The 18,562-nt window shown below is 34.9% G+C and overlaps 1 protein-coding gene across 2 annotated transcripts in view; it reads right to left on the reverse strand.

The window, feature by feature from the left end:
* LOC100368115 (protein kinase C iota type-like) overlaps positions 1 to 18,562 on the reverse strand; it is a 116,549-nt gene that overhangs the window by 53,063 nt on the left and 44,924 nt on the right. For both annotated transcript variants that reach the window (XR_014926589.1, XM_085490704.1), the window contains exon 4: positions 3,911 to 4,000. Coding sequence is in view for 1 of the 2 variants with exons in the window: in XM_085490704.1 (XP_085346830.1) it covers positions 3,911 to 4,000 (90 nt within the window). In the remaining variant the exon portion in view is untranslated. The remainder of the gene's footprint in view (positions 1 to 3,910; positions 4,001 to 18,562) is intronic.

Here is an 18,562-nt window from a genome sequence, read left to right on the forward strand (position 1 = left end):
TGAATTTTTTTTTAGGTGAAAATACAAAATTACTTAATGCTTCTATTTTGATCCAAATTTTCGTCTTTTATTAGTTGAATTAACTCTTGTTAATTGTACACTAAGCACAAAATTACTCACAGTTAAATTTATAATACTTATAAATTAAAAAACCTTCAACAATGACCAAACATGACAGTTTGATTTTATAATATGTAGATGCACAACATGCTTTAACAGATGTCTAAAAAGTGGACCCCATTATTATACAAACATTTGTTGTGTGAACCCTTGCTATATACACATGCAGATTCTTATGACAGTGTTCGTTTAAAAATGAGTGTATTTAAAAGACAGCATACATATGATATGGCGCCTGTATGACTAATGCATGTGAGGATAAAATTCCATGTTGTATTATCACAGAATAAGAAAATACATAGCAACAATTGCCTCCATTTGAAGAAAAAATTAATGTACTAAGTAATTATGCAAATTAGTTTTCATCTCATCTACAAATATCACAGGTGAATTGATTTTGGCATCAGTCGAGTTATTATAATAAAGTCTGTCCTGATCTTTTAAATCGATCATTTACAAAAAAGTGTTACAGGGTTTGCATCGATATTAATACCTGTATGATCCATTTTATACTTGCTTTATTCAGAAAACATTATTCGTGTTCAGTTCATTTTAAATCCATAATTCAAGTTCAAATAATTCAACTAGTGAAGAAGAGTGACAGTTGATAGGATAAAAAATTATTATGACATACATGTATACTGTCTACACCCAGTTTTATAGAATAGTCATTTCCTAAATTAGTCTATAGTGGGCGCACGTCAATAAAGTTTTAGATGAGTGTATTTTCAGTGAGATTTCATGAAATAACAAAAAAACACAATATTAAAACCTTCATTCTGGTGTTGACAATTGTTATCTATAGACTTTCATGTGGTAATATGCTATTTTATTACCAGCTGGAAATCATTTAAACCCACATGTGGACTATAAATGGAACCCTAAACAATAGGGATTAGTTCGTTACGCGTCCTGCTGCTGTACACAGCTCCGGTAATTTTTCAGTAAATTGCGTTTTTGGGTGTACTTTCGGCCACTATGTCGTACCAAAAATGGATAGGTGTGACTATGAATATACTAGCCTTGGTGTGACGTTACGATTGTGGTCACAAATAGCGTGTACGTTGAGATTTCGATCAAGTAATGACAGAAATGACCACGGATCAACCAACGTGTTACTAAATGCAAAACTGATGCAGACCTAGATCGGTGTTACATGTATGATGTTATTTCTAAGCAAATTGGTCAATGCGAAATATTGTCACTTCGTTACAAAATATGCTGTAGCTAATATATTTATGTATATTACTAGAAAATGCATTAAATATTTCTCAGATTGCTGAATTTCAGAAACTTGCTCAATAATAAGACGATTTCGCAAAAATAAACCTCTAGAGGGAACACTGACAGCATTACTAACAATTATTTGAGGCCAGCATGGTACCAGATCATTTACTACAAGATCAATCAGTGTATTCCAAGATCATCAGTTATGAAATATCATACTCTCTTTCAATTGAAAGAAAATCTTTTACCAAAGTTTATTAAACCAGTACCTAATCATTATAACCCAAATTGTTAGTGAACGAATATTTGAATACTATTACATGTAACTTGTTGGTGCTAAAATAATGTCATTATAATCAGTACAGCTACTTGAATAACCACATTTCACTGGGGTTCTTAATATGGAAAGTTTGGGTATTCAAAGCAGGAGCGTCGTCACCTGCGCACGCATGGAAATTAAGTCCCAAGCGATGATAACAACACATGCAAAAAAAGCAAAGGCTCATGGGTAGACGCTTGTTTGTAAACAATGACACCCTATGGTCATCTAACGCATGTGCAGGTGACGACCTTAAGACGAGTAGTTGCAGTGGCCATCATGAATTTTGTCCTTGTGAATGCCTTTACTACAATAAGTCATTGAATCACAAACTTTTCTTTCAGTAAGAATTGGAATGTGACTATAGCCCAGATGTCTAACTGTAAATTTATCTTAATACACCCTGGAGAATCAATGAGTCATGTGACCCGAGAGAATTACATGAATTATACTACAAGATGTTAGTCATCTAGAAAACCAACAAAACTTTGTACAATGTCCAATTTTTGAATAATGAATAATAAAATGGACATGATGCAGAAAAGCATACAGAGCATGAATAAACATGTTTACTTTCATGGTTGTACAAGATGGTGTTCAAACAAGGTGTGGTTGATCATACACGTACATGTATAACCCCCTGATTATTTGAGCATTTAAAGTCCATTATATTGGTCATTCGGACTAATATTTCCTTCCCAATTGCCATTACTCTTTTAGAGCAATGCATTACCAGTATAATGTGGTTCATTTTATTAAATAATTTTTATTTCGTGTATTAAAACAAAATGAACATTAATACATTAAATGTCATTATGTATTTATAAATGCATGAAACTAGAAATGAAGTTTTGTTCAAGCATACACATAAATTGGTTTTCAAGCTTGTATTACCTTATTTGCATATCACATGACTTGCACATTGCAAGCTTGTATTAGCTCATTTGCATATCACATGACTTGCATATTGCAAGCTTGTATTAGCTCATTTGCATATCACATGACTTGCATATTGCAAACTTGTATCATACATGTAGCTCATTTGCATATCTCATGACTTCCATATTGCAAGCTTATAAGAATTGGAAATGATCTATCCTTGAAAGTGTTCTCAAATAATAATAACACAATATTTGACAGTTGATATAGCTGACCTTATGGTAAAGTAAGCATTTTTACAGAAGCTGCCATAATTGACAGCTGACATTATTACAATAATAATCAAATGTGTAACATTGGTCAAAGTATTTTAAAGATGTAACCGGAAGAATTGAATGCACCACACAATTACACAGAGAAGATAACATGTACATTAATAATGCAGGTGTAAAGTTTGATTGCAATGAGTCAGGGCAGGTCACAGATATGCAATGGCATTCATTATTGGAAAACAAAATTATATGCATCATGATTCCATCATGTTCAATGTATGTAGCTAGTTGAATTTCATGTCCATGCATGACCGAGATCCAGTTCCAAATGGCAGAAATGCTTTATTTCGATGCACCTTTAAATATTAAAATGACCAGCACTCATCCATCTTTAATTAGATCATGTGTGTGAAGTTTGAACATAATTGGTTCAGGCATGTCTGAGATACAGGTGTGGATGGATGGATGCATGCATGCACAGGTACATAATACAAGTCCTCATTTTCAAACTTCTCCAAAGACAGTTCTCAGTGCATATGTTCATCAACTTGTGCTTACACTGTAGCAAAATTTGCACCAAAATCTAGTCTACAGATTCTGCAAAATTGTATCTCAAATAAAACAAGACTGACTTCCAAACATTATTGTTGTGATTATTACACACACAAAAAAAGACTGATACATGTATGTCCAACATCTGATGACGTATATGGTGACAAACATACAGCATGACACAGAAATTATATTGGTTTACTGCAGATGTCATACGAACAAGTCTAAATGGTTCAGATTGATGGAAAATAGGTGAAGCAAGACAGGATCACATTTAGAAATGATTTAGTGTTTAGTAATCTACTGAGAACACTAGGGAATCCAGCAGAACTGACCTGCTTACTGTCCAATGAATAACAAGATTTCATGCCAATCAGTTTGTTACACAGGTCAAAGAAGACAGATGTAGGGAGACAGATAGAATTGACATAGACAGAAATACACTGAGTAATAATATTGGAAACTGTGGCAACAAGACTGGAGATACAAGTAGAACTTTCTAATGTTATGTAATAACAGTGGGTATTCTGAGTTCACTTACTATGTATGGTTATGTCAGAATCTTTGTTAATATCGTATAATCTGATAGCCTCATTCAACTCTTCTTGTGATGAAATTGTACATGGGTCTCCTGGAAACAAGAAAGAAATTTTTTCAATTACAAATGCACAGACTATGACTAGAAGTCAGACGCCATGTGTTCTAACCAGAAACTATTAGGCCAGGTAGAAAACACACACCTTCCAAGTCATAAATGTAAACAGAAAAACTTGGCAACCATTTATGGTGTGGGAGACATTCTTTAGCATTCATTCCCAGCTCATGAGCACACAAGTACAATAACATTATGTACTGTATTTACATTACAGTCCAAGCATAACTTAACTTTCAAGTTGGCTATCGGCTGGCTTTGCCTTTTCAAAAAAACTTTTTTATAGTGAATATCATCAACAATTAAAACTCGTGCCTTGTACTGTAAAATATGTATTAGACGCCGTGGCTTCTATTAAAATGGTACAATTATGAAACAGAGGGGATGTGGCTTCTATTAGAAAATCTACATGTATGAGAAATGGTGAATTTTCGGGTCTCAATTGTTCAAAAAGAATGTGTGCGAATGTGTATCGATGCAGCTTCTAGTACAGATTTTACGTGCATAAGTTAATAATATGAGACATGTTTAGGAAGATTATTGTACACAATTTATATAGTACATGTATATGGTTATTTTCATAGCAAGCTAAGATATCTTAAGCCAATATAAAGCTAGCTAAATGGTTGGACTGTTCCGTAATGCACTAACATTATGCACACTGATGAATGTTGCAAGTACTAAAACTATTTTGCCTCTACAAAGGACCTAATGAAAATTACCAAATTGTATTTTGGACTACCCTCTTTAAATAAAGTGTTAAATAAAAAAAATGAATGAATAAATGAATAAATAAATGAATAAACATAAAATAAATAAATACATACATACATACAAATATGACCAGTACATTCATGTTTTGTGTATGACATATTACTTTAGGTAAATACGTGTTCATGCATTTACATTTTATATATAATTTCCTCTTTTTAATTTATACAGTTTTTGCATTTGTGTTTATTTATCACTATCACAACAAACATTTACAAGACTTGGGTTGGGCATTTTTAACCTACCCGGTACATCGCGAATTGATTCCTTCAGATTGTGCAATTAATGTTTTCACATCACTCCCGATTCCTTCGGGTTGGCCATTTATTGCTTATCCATCGTGCTCACAGTACATATTTTCATCAAACATTTTAAACGTTGCACTGGGGTAATATAAAACTTGCTGCTTAACTTCTATGATTACCGAGGGTATCCACGTTATTGAGGTCATAGCTTTAAAGAACTGATCTAATAAGATACAACATTACCGTGGCTGATCCAGTCTATTCAAAAAGTATGCTACTAGCATAATAAATCAACAAATGGGAGTGTTCGGCAACACAAATGCAATTACAAATCTGATTGGTAGGTTCAGTGAAAGCTGTAGTAAATGTACGAGTGTGATTTTATCAAATAGACAAATCTTGTTACAGATACCTGTAATTCTAAAAAAAAGAACTAATGATGAGAATGTATCTAATTTACGTGAATGTACAAATTCTTTGAGCTGTGTTAACATTGCATGTGCCCTTGAGGCTAAACCTGGGAAAATACATTTTCCACACAAGAAGCACATTGCAGATATAAAGTTTGTGGACTGAGCAAAAGGTAAGGAAAAACGGCATTGGAAAAAAAATAGTTGTGTTTCTGAATGATTGTGATAGAAATAATCTAATAAACATTTGTCAAAAAAAACAAGAAAAACAAGAAAAAAAAACTAAACTAATCAAGTTTAAAAGCTGAATATGCCTTAATATGTACCCACTGAAATATATTTTTCTCGGAAGATGCTTTGGCCATACATGCTACATACAAAATAGCAAATTGATCAGGCTAAATCATTCATGAGACAGAAATGCTCCAAATTGTGGCCATTTTTGTCTAAAATCCAAGATGGTGGCCATACCATGTGACTGATCAAAATTGTATTACTCGTATCCTTTAACCATAAATGGTACAGGCAAAATATCAAGTTGATCAGTTGAAGCACTCGTGAGAAAAACCAATGCCCCAAATTGTTGTCATTTTTTGCAAAACTTCAAATGGTGTCAAAATCATGCGAATAATCCAAATTATTTCTTTGCTGTCAAAAGGAATTCAAAATAAAGATGCAACATAGCAAAATTCTAAATAATGGGATAAATGTGGCATCTGTAAAAAAAATTACTGTTTAGAAAAAATCAAAGACGGCAGACAAACCAATCACCAATCACAAAAAGCTTTGCTAATTTTAATGAGCATTATACATAAATGCTACAAAATAACTTTCAGTTTGATGTGACAGTGTTCAGTGGTTCTGATTTGTTAGCCTTTTTTCATAAAAAAAAAACATGGCAGAAAAATTCATGTGACTGCTAATGCCAATTCATAAAATTGGAAGGCCATCAATAATGCTACTACAAAAAATTCAGAATGCCTAAACCCCAAGAACGAGTTAAAAAAAGCCACTTCCTGTTCACTTTAAATCCAAGATGGCTGCAAGACCAGTCAACCAATCAAAATTCTGAAAGTTACAATGTAGGTGCACAAGTTCTTGTAGTCTCCAATGTTCCAGAAGTTCATAGGCAATGGTTTTCAAGTTATAAGGCGACAAAGAAATGAAACGAAACGAAACAAAAGAAGAGGAGAACTGAGGTTCATAAGTTTTTTCTTCTGATTTTTAAATAGAAGGGGAAACACTGTCCCTTCTTGAGAGTAACATGCATATACATGTTGTAAGTATATACATATCAAGGATTTAAAGTGATCCTATGCAAGGGTCTGATAAGATACATGTATGAGGATCTTGCGTAAATTAAAGAACTAGACAAGTGTGAATTGCAAAACAAAATGATCACAAAATTGCAAGAGAAAAATACATTTCCATAAGTTCTAATGCAAATTAGTGATTCTGTACATGAATGAACTGATTTGTGTACATCTCAGTCTATTTTTGGTACATGCTTGTGTTTGACTAAAATATAATTTTGTAGCAACATTTTGTAATGAAATGTCCAGCTTACAGTCACCATAGGGACAAATTATTCCTGACTGCACAAAATAAAGTTCCAAATTTCGATAAAGAAAACAGTCAGAATAAATTCATGTTGATTATGGGAAACCTTACTCTAGTACCAGCTTTAGATGTCTTCTTAAAAAAAAGCTATGAAACAAAACAGCAACAACTATCAGTGTATTAGGCTACATTTTGTGTTCATTCTATATCCTGTATTCACCATTGGCTACAAATTGTCTTTATTGTTTATTCATATTTGTTTTTGATTTGTTTTATATTTTTAGAATATTATAGTTTTTCAATTTCTTTTTGTAAGACTCTTTTTATTCTTTCCTAAGGATTTTATGCGTCTAATAAATATTATTATTGTGCGTTTCATGAATTTTTTGTTTTTGAATATGGCGTAATCTTTGTAATTTCCGCTGCGTTCTGTGACACTATTGGTTAGAAATATGTAAGATTGAAGCGCACAGATGAGATAGCTTTCAAATGCTTGCTTCTCTTGATGGCATAGCACCGTACATTGTTAAGAATTTGCATATCCTTATCTTATGAATACCTGACATGTACAGGTATAAAAACAAGTTCAAACGCTTCAAGCAACGAGAATCACATATACATGTACGTGATGGTAAAGACAATGATTCAGAAAAACAGAGAGAGAACTTTACGACTCAAAGAAGATATCTTCGACAGTAACTATGGCAACGTGACTACAGTTGGGTGAGCAGCAAATTAAGAAGCAATACTACGATGACTCAATCTTGATCCGAAGACAACATTCAAATTTGAGTACAAGAAGGCAAACAGCTTACAGTTACTGTCACACACACCGATTACATAAAAATAAGCTACAACAGGAAATTTCTCATGATAAACCAGCTTAGAAATCCATACTCATTATTTAAACTGTCGGAAACATCAAACTTTCTAAATCTGAATTTCCACAATATAGATCATAAATAGTTTTTTGTTTCAAGCCACAAAAATGCCTAGATGTTATTAAAATGCTAATAAAAGTAGATTTCACTCACATACGTCATTAAACTCCACTGCTGGGAATTGAAAGCTCATGACTTAAACATTTCTAAAATGAAACATGAGACACCAAACTAAAATGACCTATGTCCCAAGCAATAAATATCTTTAAATGAAAATCTCCGTAATATTGCTAACTGTCATGTTTTACATGACTAAGCCCATGAAATTAGGACCCTAGTTTTCAAACAGACATTTTACGCTTATTTTATTTTGGTATTTTAATACATGTATATATATTTTTTCCCACACAACTGCATACAAGCACCGGTATATGAATTTCAATCAGCATTGTATTTTAAATTAAATATTCATATGTATTTATGTACAGTCTTGAAATTTCTTTGAAGAGCCATTAATCTGGGCTATCAGTTGGTATAGGTTTCATTAGAAGAATCACATACATAGATTTCTATTCCTATTCCCTGGTGTTTCACCACATCTGTAAGGTTCCCATCAGAATATTAGATATACATTTACATGTACAATGTACCACCATACGATGGGTGCATGTATGTTTCATGCCCAGACAACACAGTAATTCATGTGTTTGACTATGGGTGCATGTGTGTTTCATGCCCAGACAATACAGTAATTCATGTGTTTGACCATGGGTGCATGTGTGTTTCATGCCCAGACAACACAGTAATTCATGTGTTTGACCATGGGTGCATGTGTGTTTCATGTCCAGACAACACAGTAATTCATGTGTTTGACTATGGGTGCATGTGTGTTTCATGCCCAGACAATACAGTAATCCATGTGTTTGACTATGGGTGCATGTGTGTTTCATGCCCAGACAACACAGTAATTCATGTGTTTGACTATGGGTGCATGTGTGTTTCATGCCCAGACAACACAGTAATCCATGTGTTTGACTATGGGTGCATGTGTGTTTCATGCCCAGACAATACAGTAATCCATGTGTTTGACTATGGGTGCATGTGTGTTTCATGCCCAGACAATACAGTAATCCATGTGTTTGACCATGGGTGCATGTGTGTTTCATGCCCAGACAATACAGTAATCCATGTGTTTGACTATGGGTGCATGTGTGTTTCATGCCCAGACAATACAGTAATCCATGTGTTTGACTATGGGTGCATGTGTGTTTCATGCCCAGACAATACAGTAATTCATGTGTTTGACTATGGGTGTATGTGTGTTTCATGTCCAGACAATACAGTAATCCATGTGTTTGACCATAGGTGCATGTATGTTTCATGTCCAGACAACACAGTAATTCATGTGTTTGACTATGGGTGCATGTGTGTTTCATGCCCAGACAACACAATAATTCATGTGTTTGACTATGGGTGCATGTGTATTTCACGGCCAGACAATACAGTAATTCATGTGTTTGACCATGGGTGCATGTGTGTTTCATGCCCAGACAACACAGTAATTCATGTGTTTGACTATGGGTGTATGTGTGTTTCATGCCCAGACAACACAGTAATCCATGTGTTTGACTATGGGTGCATGTATGTTTCATGCCCAGACAACACAATAATTCATGTGTTTGACTATGGGTGTATGTGTGTTTCATGCACAGACAATACAGTAATTCATGTGTTTGACCATGGGTGTATGTGTGTTTCATGCCCAGACAACACAGTAATTCATGTGTTTGACTATGGGTGCATGTGTGTTTCATGCCCAGACAATACAGTAATCCATGTGTTTGACCATAGGTGCATGTATGTTTCATGTCCAGACAACACAGTAATTCATGTGTTTGACTATGGGTGCATGTGTGTTTCATGCCCAGACAACACAATAATTCATGTTTGACTATGGGTGCATGTGTGTTTCACGGCCAGACAATACAGTAATTCATGTGTTTGACCATGGGTGCATGTGTGTTTCATGCCCAGACAACACAGTAATTCATGTGTTTGACTATGGGTGCATGTGTGTTTCATGCCCAGACAACACAGTAATCCATGTGTTTGACTATGGGTGTATGTGTGTTTCACGGCCAGACAATACAGTAATTCATGTGTTTGACCATGGGTGCATGTGTGTTTCATGCCCAGACAACACAGTAATTCATGTGTTTGACTATGGGTGCATGTGTGTTTCATGCCCAGACAACACAGTAATTCATGTGTTTGACTATGGGTGCATGTATGTTTCATGCCCAGACAACACAGTAATTCATGTGTTTGACCATGGGTGCATGTATGTTTCATGTCCAGACAACACAGTAATTCATGTGTTTGACCATGGGTGCATGTGTGTTTCATGCCCAGACAACACAGTAATTCATGTGTTTGACTATGGGTGCATGTGTGTTTCATGCCCAGACAATACAGTAATCCATGTGTTTGACTATGGGTGCATGTGTGTTTCATGCCCAGACAACACAGTAATTCATGTGTTTGACTATGGGTGCATGTGTGTTTCATGCCCAGACAACACAATAATTCATGTGTTTGACTATGGGTGCATGTGTGTTTCATGCCTAGACAACACAGTAATTCATGTGTTTGACCATGGGTGCATGTGTGTTTCATGCCCAGACAACACAGTAATTCATGTGTTTGACTATGGGTGCATGTGTGTTTCATGTCCAGACAATACAGTAATTCATGTGTTTGACTATGGGTGTATGTGTGTTTCATGCCCAGACAACACAGTAATTCATGTGTTTGACTATGGGTGCATGTGTGTTTCATGCCCAGACAACACAGTAATCCATGTGTTTGACCATGGGTGCATGTGTGTTTCATGTCCAGACAATACAGTAATTCATGTGTTTGACCATGGGTGTATGTGTGTTTCATGCCCAGACAACACAATAATGCATGTGTTTGACCATGGGTGTATGTGTGTTTCATGCCCAGACAACACAATAATGCATGTGTTTGACCATGGGTGCATGTGTGTTTCATGCCCAGACAACACAGTAATTCATGTGTTTGACTATGGGTGCATGTGTGTTTCATGCCCAGACAACACAATAATTCATTTGTTTGACTATGGGTGCATGTGTGTTTCACGGCCAGACAATACAGTAATTCATGTGTTTGACCATGGGTGCATGTGTGTTTCATGCCCAGACAACACAGTAATTCATGTGTTTGACTATGGGTGCATGTGTGTTTCATGCCCAGACAACACAGTAATTCATGTGTTTGACTATGGGTTCATGTGTGTTTCATGCCCAGACAACACAGTAATCCATGTGTTTGACTATGGGTGCATGTGTGTTTCATGCCCAGACAATACAGTAATCCATGTGTTTGACTATGGGTGCATGTATGTTTCATGCCCAGACAACACAATAATTCATGTGTTTGACTATGGGTGCATGTGTGTTTCATGCCCAGACAATACAGTAATCCATGTGTTTGACCATGGGTGTATGTGTGTTTCATGCCCAGACAATACAGTAATTCATGTGTTTGACCATGGGTGTATGTGTGTTTCATGCCCAGACAACACAGTAATCCATGTGTTTGACTATGGGTGTATGTGTGTTTCACGGCCAGACAATACAGTAATTCATGTGTTTGACTATGGGTGTATGTGTGTTTCATGCCCAGACAACACAGTAATTCATGTGTTTGACTATGGGTGCATGTGTGTTTCATGCCCAGACAATACAGTAATCCATGTGTTTGACCATAGGTGCATGTATGTTTCATGTCCAGACAACACAGTAATTCATGTGTTTGACTATGGGTGCATGTGTGTTTCATGCCCAGACAACACAATAATTCATGTGTTTGACTATGGGTGCATGTGTGTTTCACGGCCAGACAATACAGTAATTCATGTGTTTAACCATGGGTGCATGTGTGTTTCATGCCCAGACAACACAGTAATTCATGTGTTTGACTATGGGTGCATGTGTGTTTCATGCCCAGACAACACAGTAATTCATGTGTTTGACTATGGGTGCATGTGTGTTTCATGCCCAGACAACACAGTAATTCATGTGTTTGACTATGGGTGCATGTGTGTTTCATGTCCAGACAACACAGTAATTCATGTGTTTGACTATGGGTGCATGTGTGTTTCATGCCCAGACAATACAGTAATTCATGTGTTTGACTATGGGTGCATGTGTGTTTCATGCCCAGACAATACAGTAATTCATGTGTTTGACTATGGGTGTATGTGTGTTTCATGCCCAGACAACACAGTAATTCATGTGTTTGACTATGGGTGCATGTGTGTTTCATGCCCAGACAACACAGTAATTCATGTGTTTGACTATGGGTGTATGTGTGTTTCACGGCCAGACAATACAGTAATTCATGTGTTTGACTATGGGTGTATGTGTGTTTCATGCCCAGACAATACAGTAATTCATGTGTTTGACTATGGGTGTATGTGTGTTTCATGCCCAGACAACACAGTAATTCATGTGTTTGACCATGGGTGCATGTGTGTTTCATGTCCAGACAACACAGTAATTCATGTGTTTGACTATGGGTGCATGTGTGTTTCATGCCCAGACAATACAGTAATCCATGTGTTTGACTATGGGTGCATGTGTGTTTCATGCCCAGACAACACAGTAATTCATTTTTTTGACTATGGGTGCATGTGTGTTTCATGCCCAGACAACACAGTAATTCATGTGTTTGACTATGGGTGTATGTGTGTTTCATGCCCAGACAACACAGTAATCCATGTGTTTGACTATGGGTGCATGTGTGTTTCATGTCCAGACAACACAGTAATTCATGTGTTTGACCATAGGTGCATGTGTGTTTCATGCCCAGACAACACAGTAATTCATGTGTTTGACTATGGGTGTATGTGTGTTTCATGCCCAGACAACACAGTAATTCATGTGTTTGACCATAGGTGCATGTGTGTTTCATGCCCAGACAACACAGTAATTCATGTGTTTGACCATAGGTGCATGTGTGTTTCATGCCCAGACAACACAGTAATTCATGTGTTTGACTATGGGTGCATGTGTGTTTCATGCCCAGACAATACAGTAATCCATGTGTTTGACTATGGGTGTATGTGTGTTTCATGCCCAGACAACACAGTAATTCATGTGTTTGACTATGGGTGCATGTGTGTTTCATGCCCAGACAACACAGTAATTCATGTGTTTGACTATGGGTGTATGTGTGTTTCATGCCCAGACAACACAGTAATTCATGTGTTTGACTATGGGTGTATGTGTGTTTCATGCCCAGACAACACAGTAATTCATGTGTTTGACTATGGGTGCATGTGTGTTTCATGCCCAGACAACACAGTAATTCATGTGTTTGACTATGGGTGCATGTGTGTTTCATGCCCAGACAACACAGTAATTCATGTGTTTGACTATGGGTGCATGTATGTTTCAAGCCCAGACAACACAGTAATTCATGTGTTTGACTATGGGTGCATGTATGTTTCATGCCCAGACAACACAGTAATTCATGTGTTTGACCATGGGTGCATGTGTGTTTCATGCCCAGACAACACAGTAATTCATGTGTTTGACTATGGGTGCATGTGTGTTTATACATATACATGTAGTATACCCTGACAATTATTCAATTCATTGATTTTAGAACATGAAAGAGTCATATACCAAGACCACACAAGTAATTCATTCATTTGGTAATTAATGTATTATGTATTATTTAAATCAGAACAGTCACATGCCCAATTTCCAGTTTAAAATACTACCATCAGTTTGATTAAGAATTGATACAAGCAGCCTATCGGCTGAGATAGCTCCGCTGTTAGAAATGCACATTTCAATTAAAGAACTGAAGACATCATCAGAAAATGAACAATATGTATAGTATCAAAGCAATCGGACTTACAGTTTTTAACAAGAAGTCGAAAATATCACTTTCTACCAAAAATTACTAAAATATTCACCAAAATTAGAGAATTGAAGATATCATCACGAAATGAACAAATCTGAGAAAGGTCTACATGTAGTATCTATATATGTAATATCAAAGCAATTGAACTTTTGGTTTTTAACAAGAAGTCGAAAATATCACTTTTTACCAAATATGACAAAAATATTCACCAAAATTATAGAATCCAAGATATCATCACGAAATGAACAAATCTGAGAAAGGTCTACATGTAGTATCTAAATATGTAATATCAAAGCAATTGAACTATTGGTTTTTAACAAGAAGTCGAAAATATCACTTTTTACCAAAAATTACAAAAATATTCACCAAAATTAGAGAATTGAAGATATCATCACAAAATGAACAAATCTGAGAGATGTCTACATGTAGTACCTATATATTTTGTATCAAAGCAATTGGACTTGCGGTTTTTAACAAGAAGTCGAAAATATCACTTTTTACCAAAAATGATAAAAATATTCACCAAAATTAGAGAATTAAAGATATCATTACAAAATGAACAATTCTGAGAGAGGTCCACATGTAGTACCTATATATGTAATATCAAAGCAATTGCACTTGCGGTTTTTAACAAGAAGTCGAAAATATCACTTTTTACCAAAAATGACAAAAAATATTCACCAAAATTAGAGAATTAAAGATATCATTACAAAATGAACAAATCTGAGAGAGGTCCACATGTAGTACCTATATATGTAATATCAAAGCAATTGCACTTGCGGTTTTTAACAAGAAGTCGAAAATATCACTTTTTACCAAAAATGACAAAAATATTCACCAAAATTAGAGAATTAAAGATATCATTACAAAATGAACAAATCTGAGAGAGGTCCACATGTAGTACCTATATATGTAATATCAAAGCAATTGCACTTGCGGTTTTTAACAAGAAGTTGAAAATATCACTTTTTACCAAAAATGACAAAAATATTCACCAAAATTAGAGAATTGAAGATATCAACATGAAATGAACAAACCTAAGAGAGGTCTACCCAAGGTACATATACACCAAGTATCAAAGCATTCAGGCTTGTAGTTTTCAAGAAGAAGTCGAAAAAGTAAAACATTGACACGGACGACGACGGACAATCACTCATATGATAAGCTCCGCTCGACAAAGTCGACAGCGGAGCTAAAAATGTGTGATTGATTTATTATTATATACTAGCAATAAATGTATCACAATCAAGGTTAGTCACTGAACCATCCACACAGTAAATTCTGGATTTCAGAACACTAAAAACATACTCCACATATCAGAATATCTTTTAAAATTTGTATTCCAAAATGTAAGAGTATACATTACATTACAGCTACATTTGTACATCTGTACATTACAACTGTAATCGAAGTTGGTACTTCTCAAATACTTGTTAAGCGCGATATATTCCCAAACCCAATTTAACAGAATTCCCAAATCATGAAGGTATAGTTCAATGTATTACACTGTTTCATTATGATTTCATCCAGTTGTTCCTCACTGGGGGAAGGGTACCATGTATAAAGTTTATCACTTGGGATTCTACTCCGGCACTAAAGTGTCAAATTTTCATTAGTTCTTGGAAAACTCTTTGAAATTTGACTGTTTTCATGGATATCCACCACTGACCTAAACAAATCAGCATAATCCTGGAATCCCTTCATAGCTAGAGACTTTTGTAACATATAATTGGAACAAGATTTGATGTGTATCTACTTACAGATCCATTCCACACAATAACAACACTACAAAAATATCATGTAAAAGTAAGTACATGCAAGTTGGTTTGTTATAAGGTTGAAAACGTTTCCATGGGTCAAATCTAATATGTTTTGATGATATTAGGCCATACATGTACGTTGCAGGTCAGAGGCGAGTCGTAAGAAAAGGGAGAGTGGGTCAGGAAACAGAGTGATGTTTGGGAGAGGTTTGGGAGTAAGGATACAGAAGCAAGGTCTGGGGTATTGTTCATGATGTTCAGTTCAGAAAAAAGATAAGGAGTAAGGATTTTGGATTAGGAAGTAAGGGTTGAGGATGAAGTCCAGGTGGTCAGGTTCAGGAGTAAGGGTAGAGACATTTTATCACACACAAAAACACACATAGGAGATTGTTTATGGAAACCATCCCGACAGGATCGTAGTCTCTCTGGAGAGCATCAAAACTTCATGAATCTATCCTTTTTATTTTATTTTAAACTCCGGCTAACTATGGTGAAAATTACACAAGGTTAAGTTAAAAAAAACAAAATTCAAATTAGAAAATGAATAAATTACGGTAGTTGTCAAATTTAATATTAGTGACTGTCAAAGTCATTCCTATCAGAAAACAACAAAATGCATGAATTTCACAAAAAAGTGTTGCTAGGTGTAATATAATCCTTATAAATATACTAGTAGTCTACAGAATAATAAATGCAAAATAGGTAAAACAAAATTATAAATAATACACACACATATGTTATTTTAACTCCTAATATTCATTATACATTAGATAACTAAAATACTGTAAACATTCTCCCCAATTCCTTGAGTCAGTGTAAACTGTAAAATTTTGCTTAGGTCCTAGCATCACAGTAAGTGACTTTCGTGAAATTGTGTCTACCCTAATGCCATACAATCATCAAATCGTGATATGCCTAGCAGTTAAATTGGTTGGTTACAGTACATGTATATCCTTCACAACGAAATTGCTGATCACTGAAATGGACAAGCAGTTATTTTAAAGTGTTTAAGAGTCATTTAACCTGATAATACATTTCGTACAGGTATCAGTGATAACAGTAAACATGCAAATGTTAACCAATCAACACCTTAGTTTACTTTTGTAATATCGGTAATTCACAAAAGGAGCCCACCTAATGTTTTTTCAACAATTTTGATTAAGACATGTAGTCAATGAAGATTGTCTCCATCGGTTCAAATTAACAAATGCTAGAAAATTACATATAAAATATGAAAATTTTGCATCCAAAATTTTTATTTTGGTGGGAAAACATTCAAGGAGAGTTGAACAAGCGTTCGCATTATGCAAAAAGTCATAACAACTACTTTAGTAAGAAATTTTATGTTAAAATTGAACATACCATAGCAGCGAAGACACATGTCATTACTTCACTATCAGCTTGGCAGAATGAATAAGTGATCATGAGTGGAAAGATTACTATATCCAAATCAAATTGTCGGTAATTGAATAAACCCTATCAATTCAAACCATGCTCTTACTAATCTTATTTAAGTAGAAGTTTTCATTGCTCTCAAAAGACAAAATGAGCAAGTATGCAGCCTTTTTTCATTTATGAATTTATTAAATAGTGAGTCCTCCTAAGTTGGTATATAAAAGAACAAAGTGTGTAGCATGTTCATGAATATATTATTATCTACAGAGTTCCCCTAAGCTGGTAAATTTGAATTCATCATGTGACAGATTGAGGGGGATATTACGTTTTTGAGGGAAAATAAAATTAAAAAATTAGTTGCGTCATCATTGACTTTCACAATGAAGAAACAGAAATGATCACAAAAAATATGCGCATTTTATTACAACATTAATTACGTACCACACGAATATACAAAATTAAAAATATTAGAGTCTGTTAGAACACAGCCAAAGTCAAAATCTCCATCATCATCTCCACTGACGAATGTGTTGGATCGTACCAAACTCAAATTGAGTTTGGCGAATAAACTAAATGTTTTTTTCAAAAAGCTGGTAACTAGCCATTTTTAATAGGTAAATTGAATATGACGTGAAACATTTATCGCATTTTACTTAACAGGTCATTGTCGAAGCGTGGTTTATGCACTATTAACGTTGGTCTAACACGGTCAAGTACGGTATTTCTATAAATAATTTGATAATTTTGAACCAAATGGACATAATATCCTATTTGCTACATGTATTAGTAAAAAAAAAAAAAAAAACAATTTGGGAAAATATTTTTTTTTAAATAAAATTAGTATGGTGCTTTCGCGATGATTGGCTTTCGCTGTGAGTGGCAGAAACTTGTTTTGTACTTGTACTTGTTTTGTTTGAATACATGAATAGGGTATATTGTACCTTCCTTGGTTCCAGTAAAGTCAGCCCATAGTACATGAAGTTTGAATACATGATCAGAGAGTATTTTACCTTTTTTGGTTCCAGTAAAGTAAGCCCATAGTACATGAAGTTTAAATACATGATCAGAGAGTATTTTACCTTCTTTGGTTCCAGTAAAGTCAGCCCATAGTACATGAAGTTTGAATACATGATCAGAGAGTATTTTACCTTTTTTGGTTCCAGTAAAGTAAGCCCATAGTACATGAAGTTTAAATACATGATCAGAGAGTATTTTACCTTCTTTGGTTTCAGTAAAGTCAGCCCATAGTACATGAAGTTTAAATACATGATCAAAGAGTATTTTACCTTTTTTGGTTCCAGTAAAGTAAGCCCATAGTACATGAAGTTTAAATACATGATCAGAGAGTATTTTACCTTCTTTGGTTCCAGTAAAGTAAGCCCATAGTACATGAAGTTTAAATACATGATCAGAGAGTATTTTACCTTCTTTGGTTCCAGTAAAGTCAGCCCATAGTACATGAAGTTTAAATACATGATCAGAGAGTATTTTACCTTCCTTGGTTCCAGTAAAGTCAGCCCATAGTACATGAAGTTTAAATACATGATCAGAGAGTATTTTA

This window comes from Saccoglossus kowalevskii, chromosome 15 (assembly GCF_978046115.1).
Source record: "Saccoglossus kowalevskii chromosome 15, keSacKowa6.1, whole genome shotgun sequence".
Taxonomy (NCBI): Eukaryota; Metazoa; Hemichordata; class Enteropneusta; family Harrimaniidae; genus Saccoglossus; species Saccoglossus kowalevskii.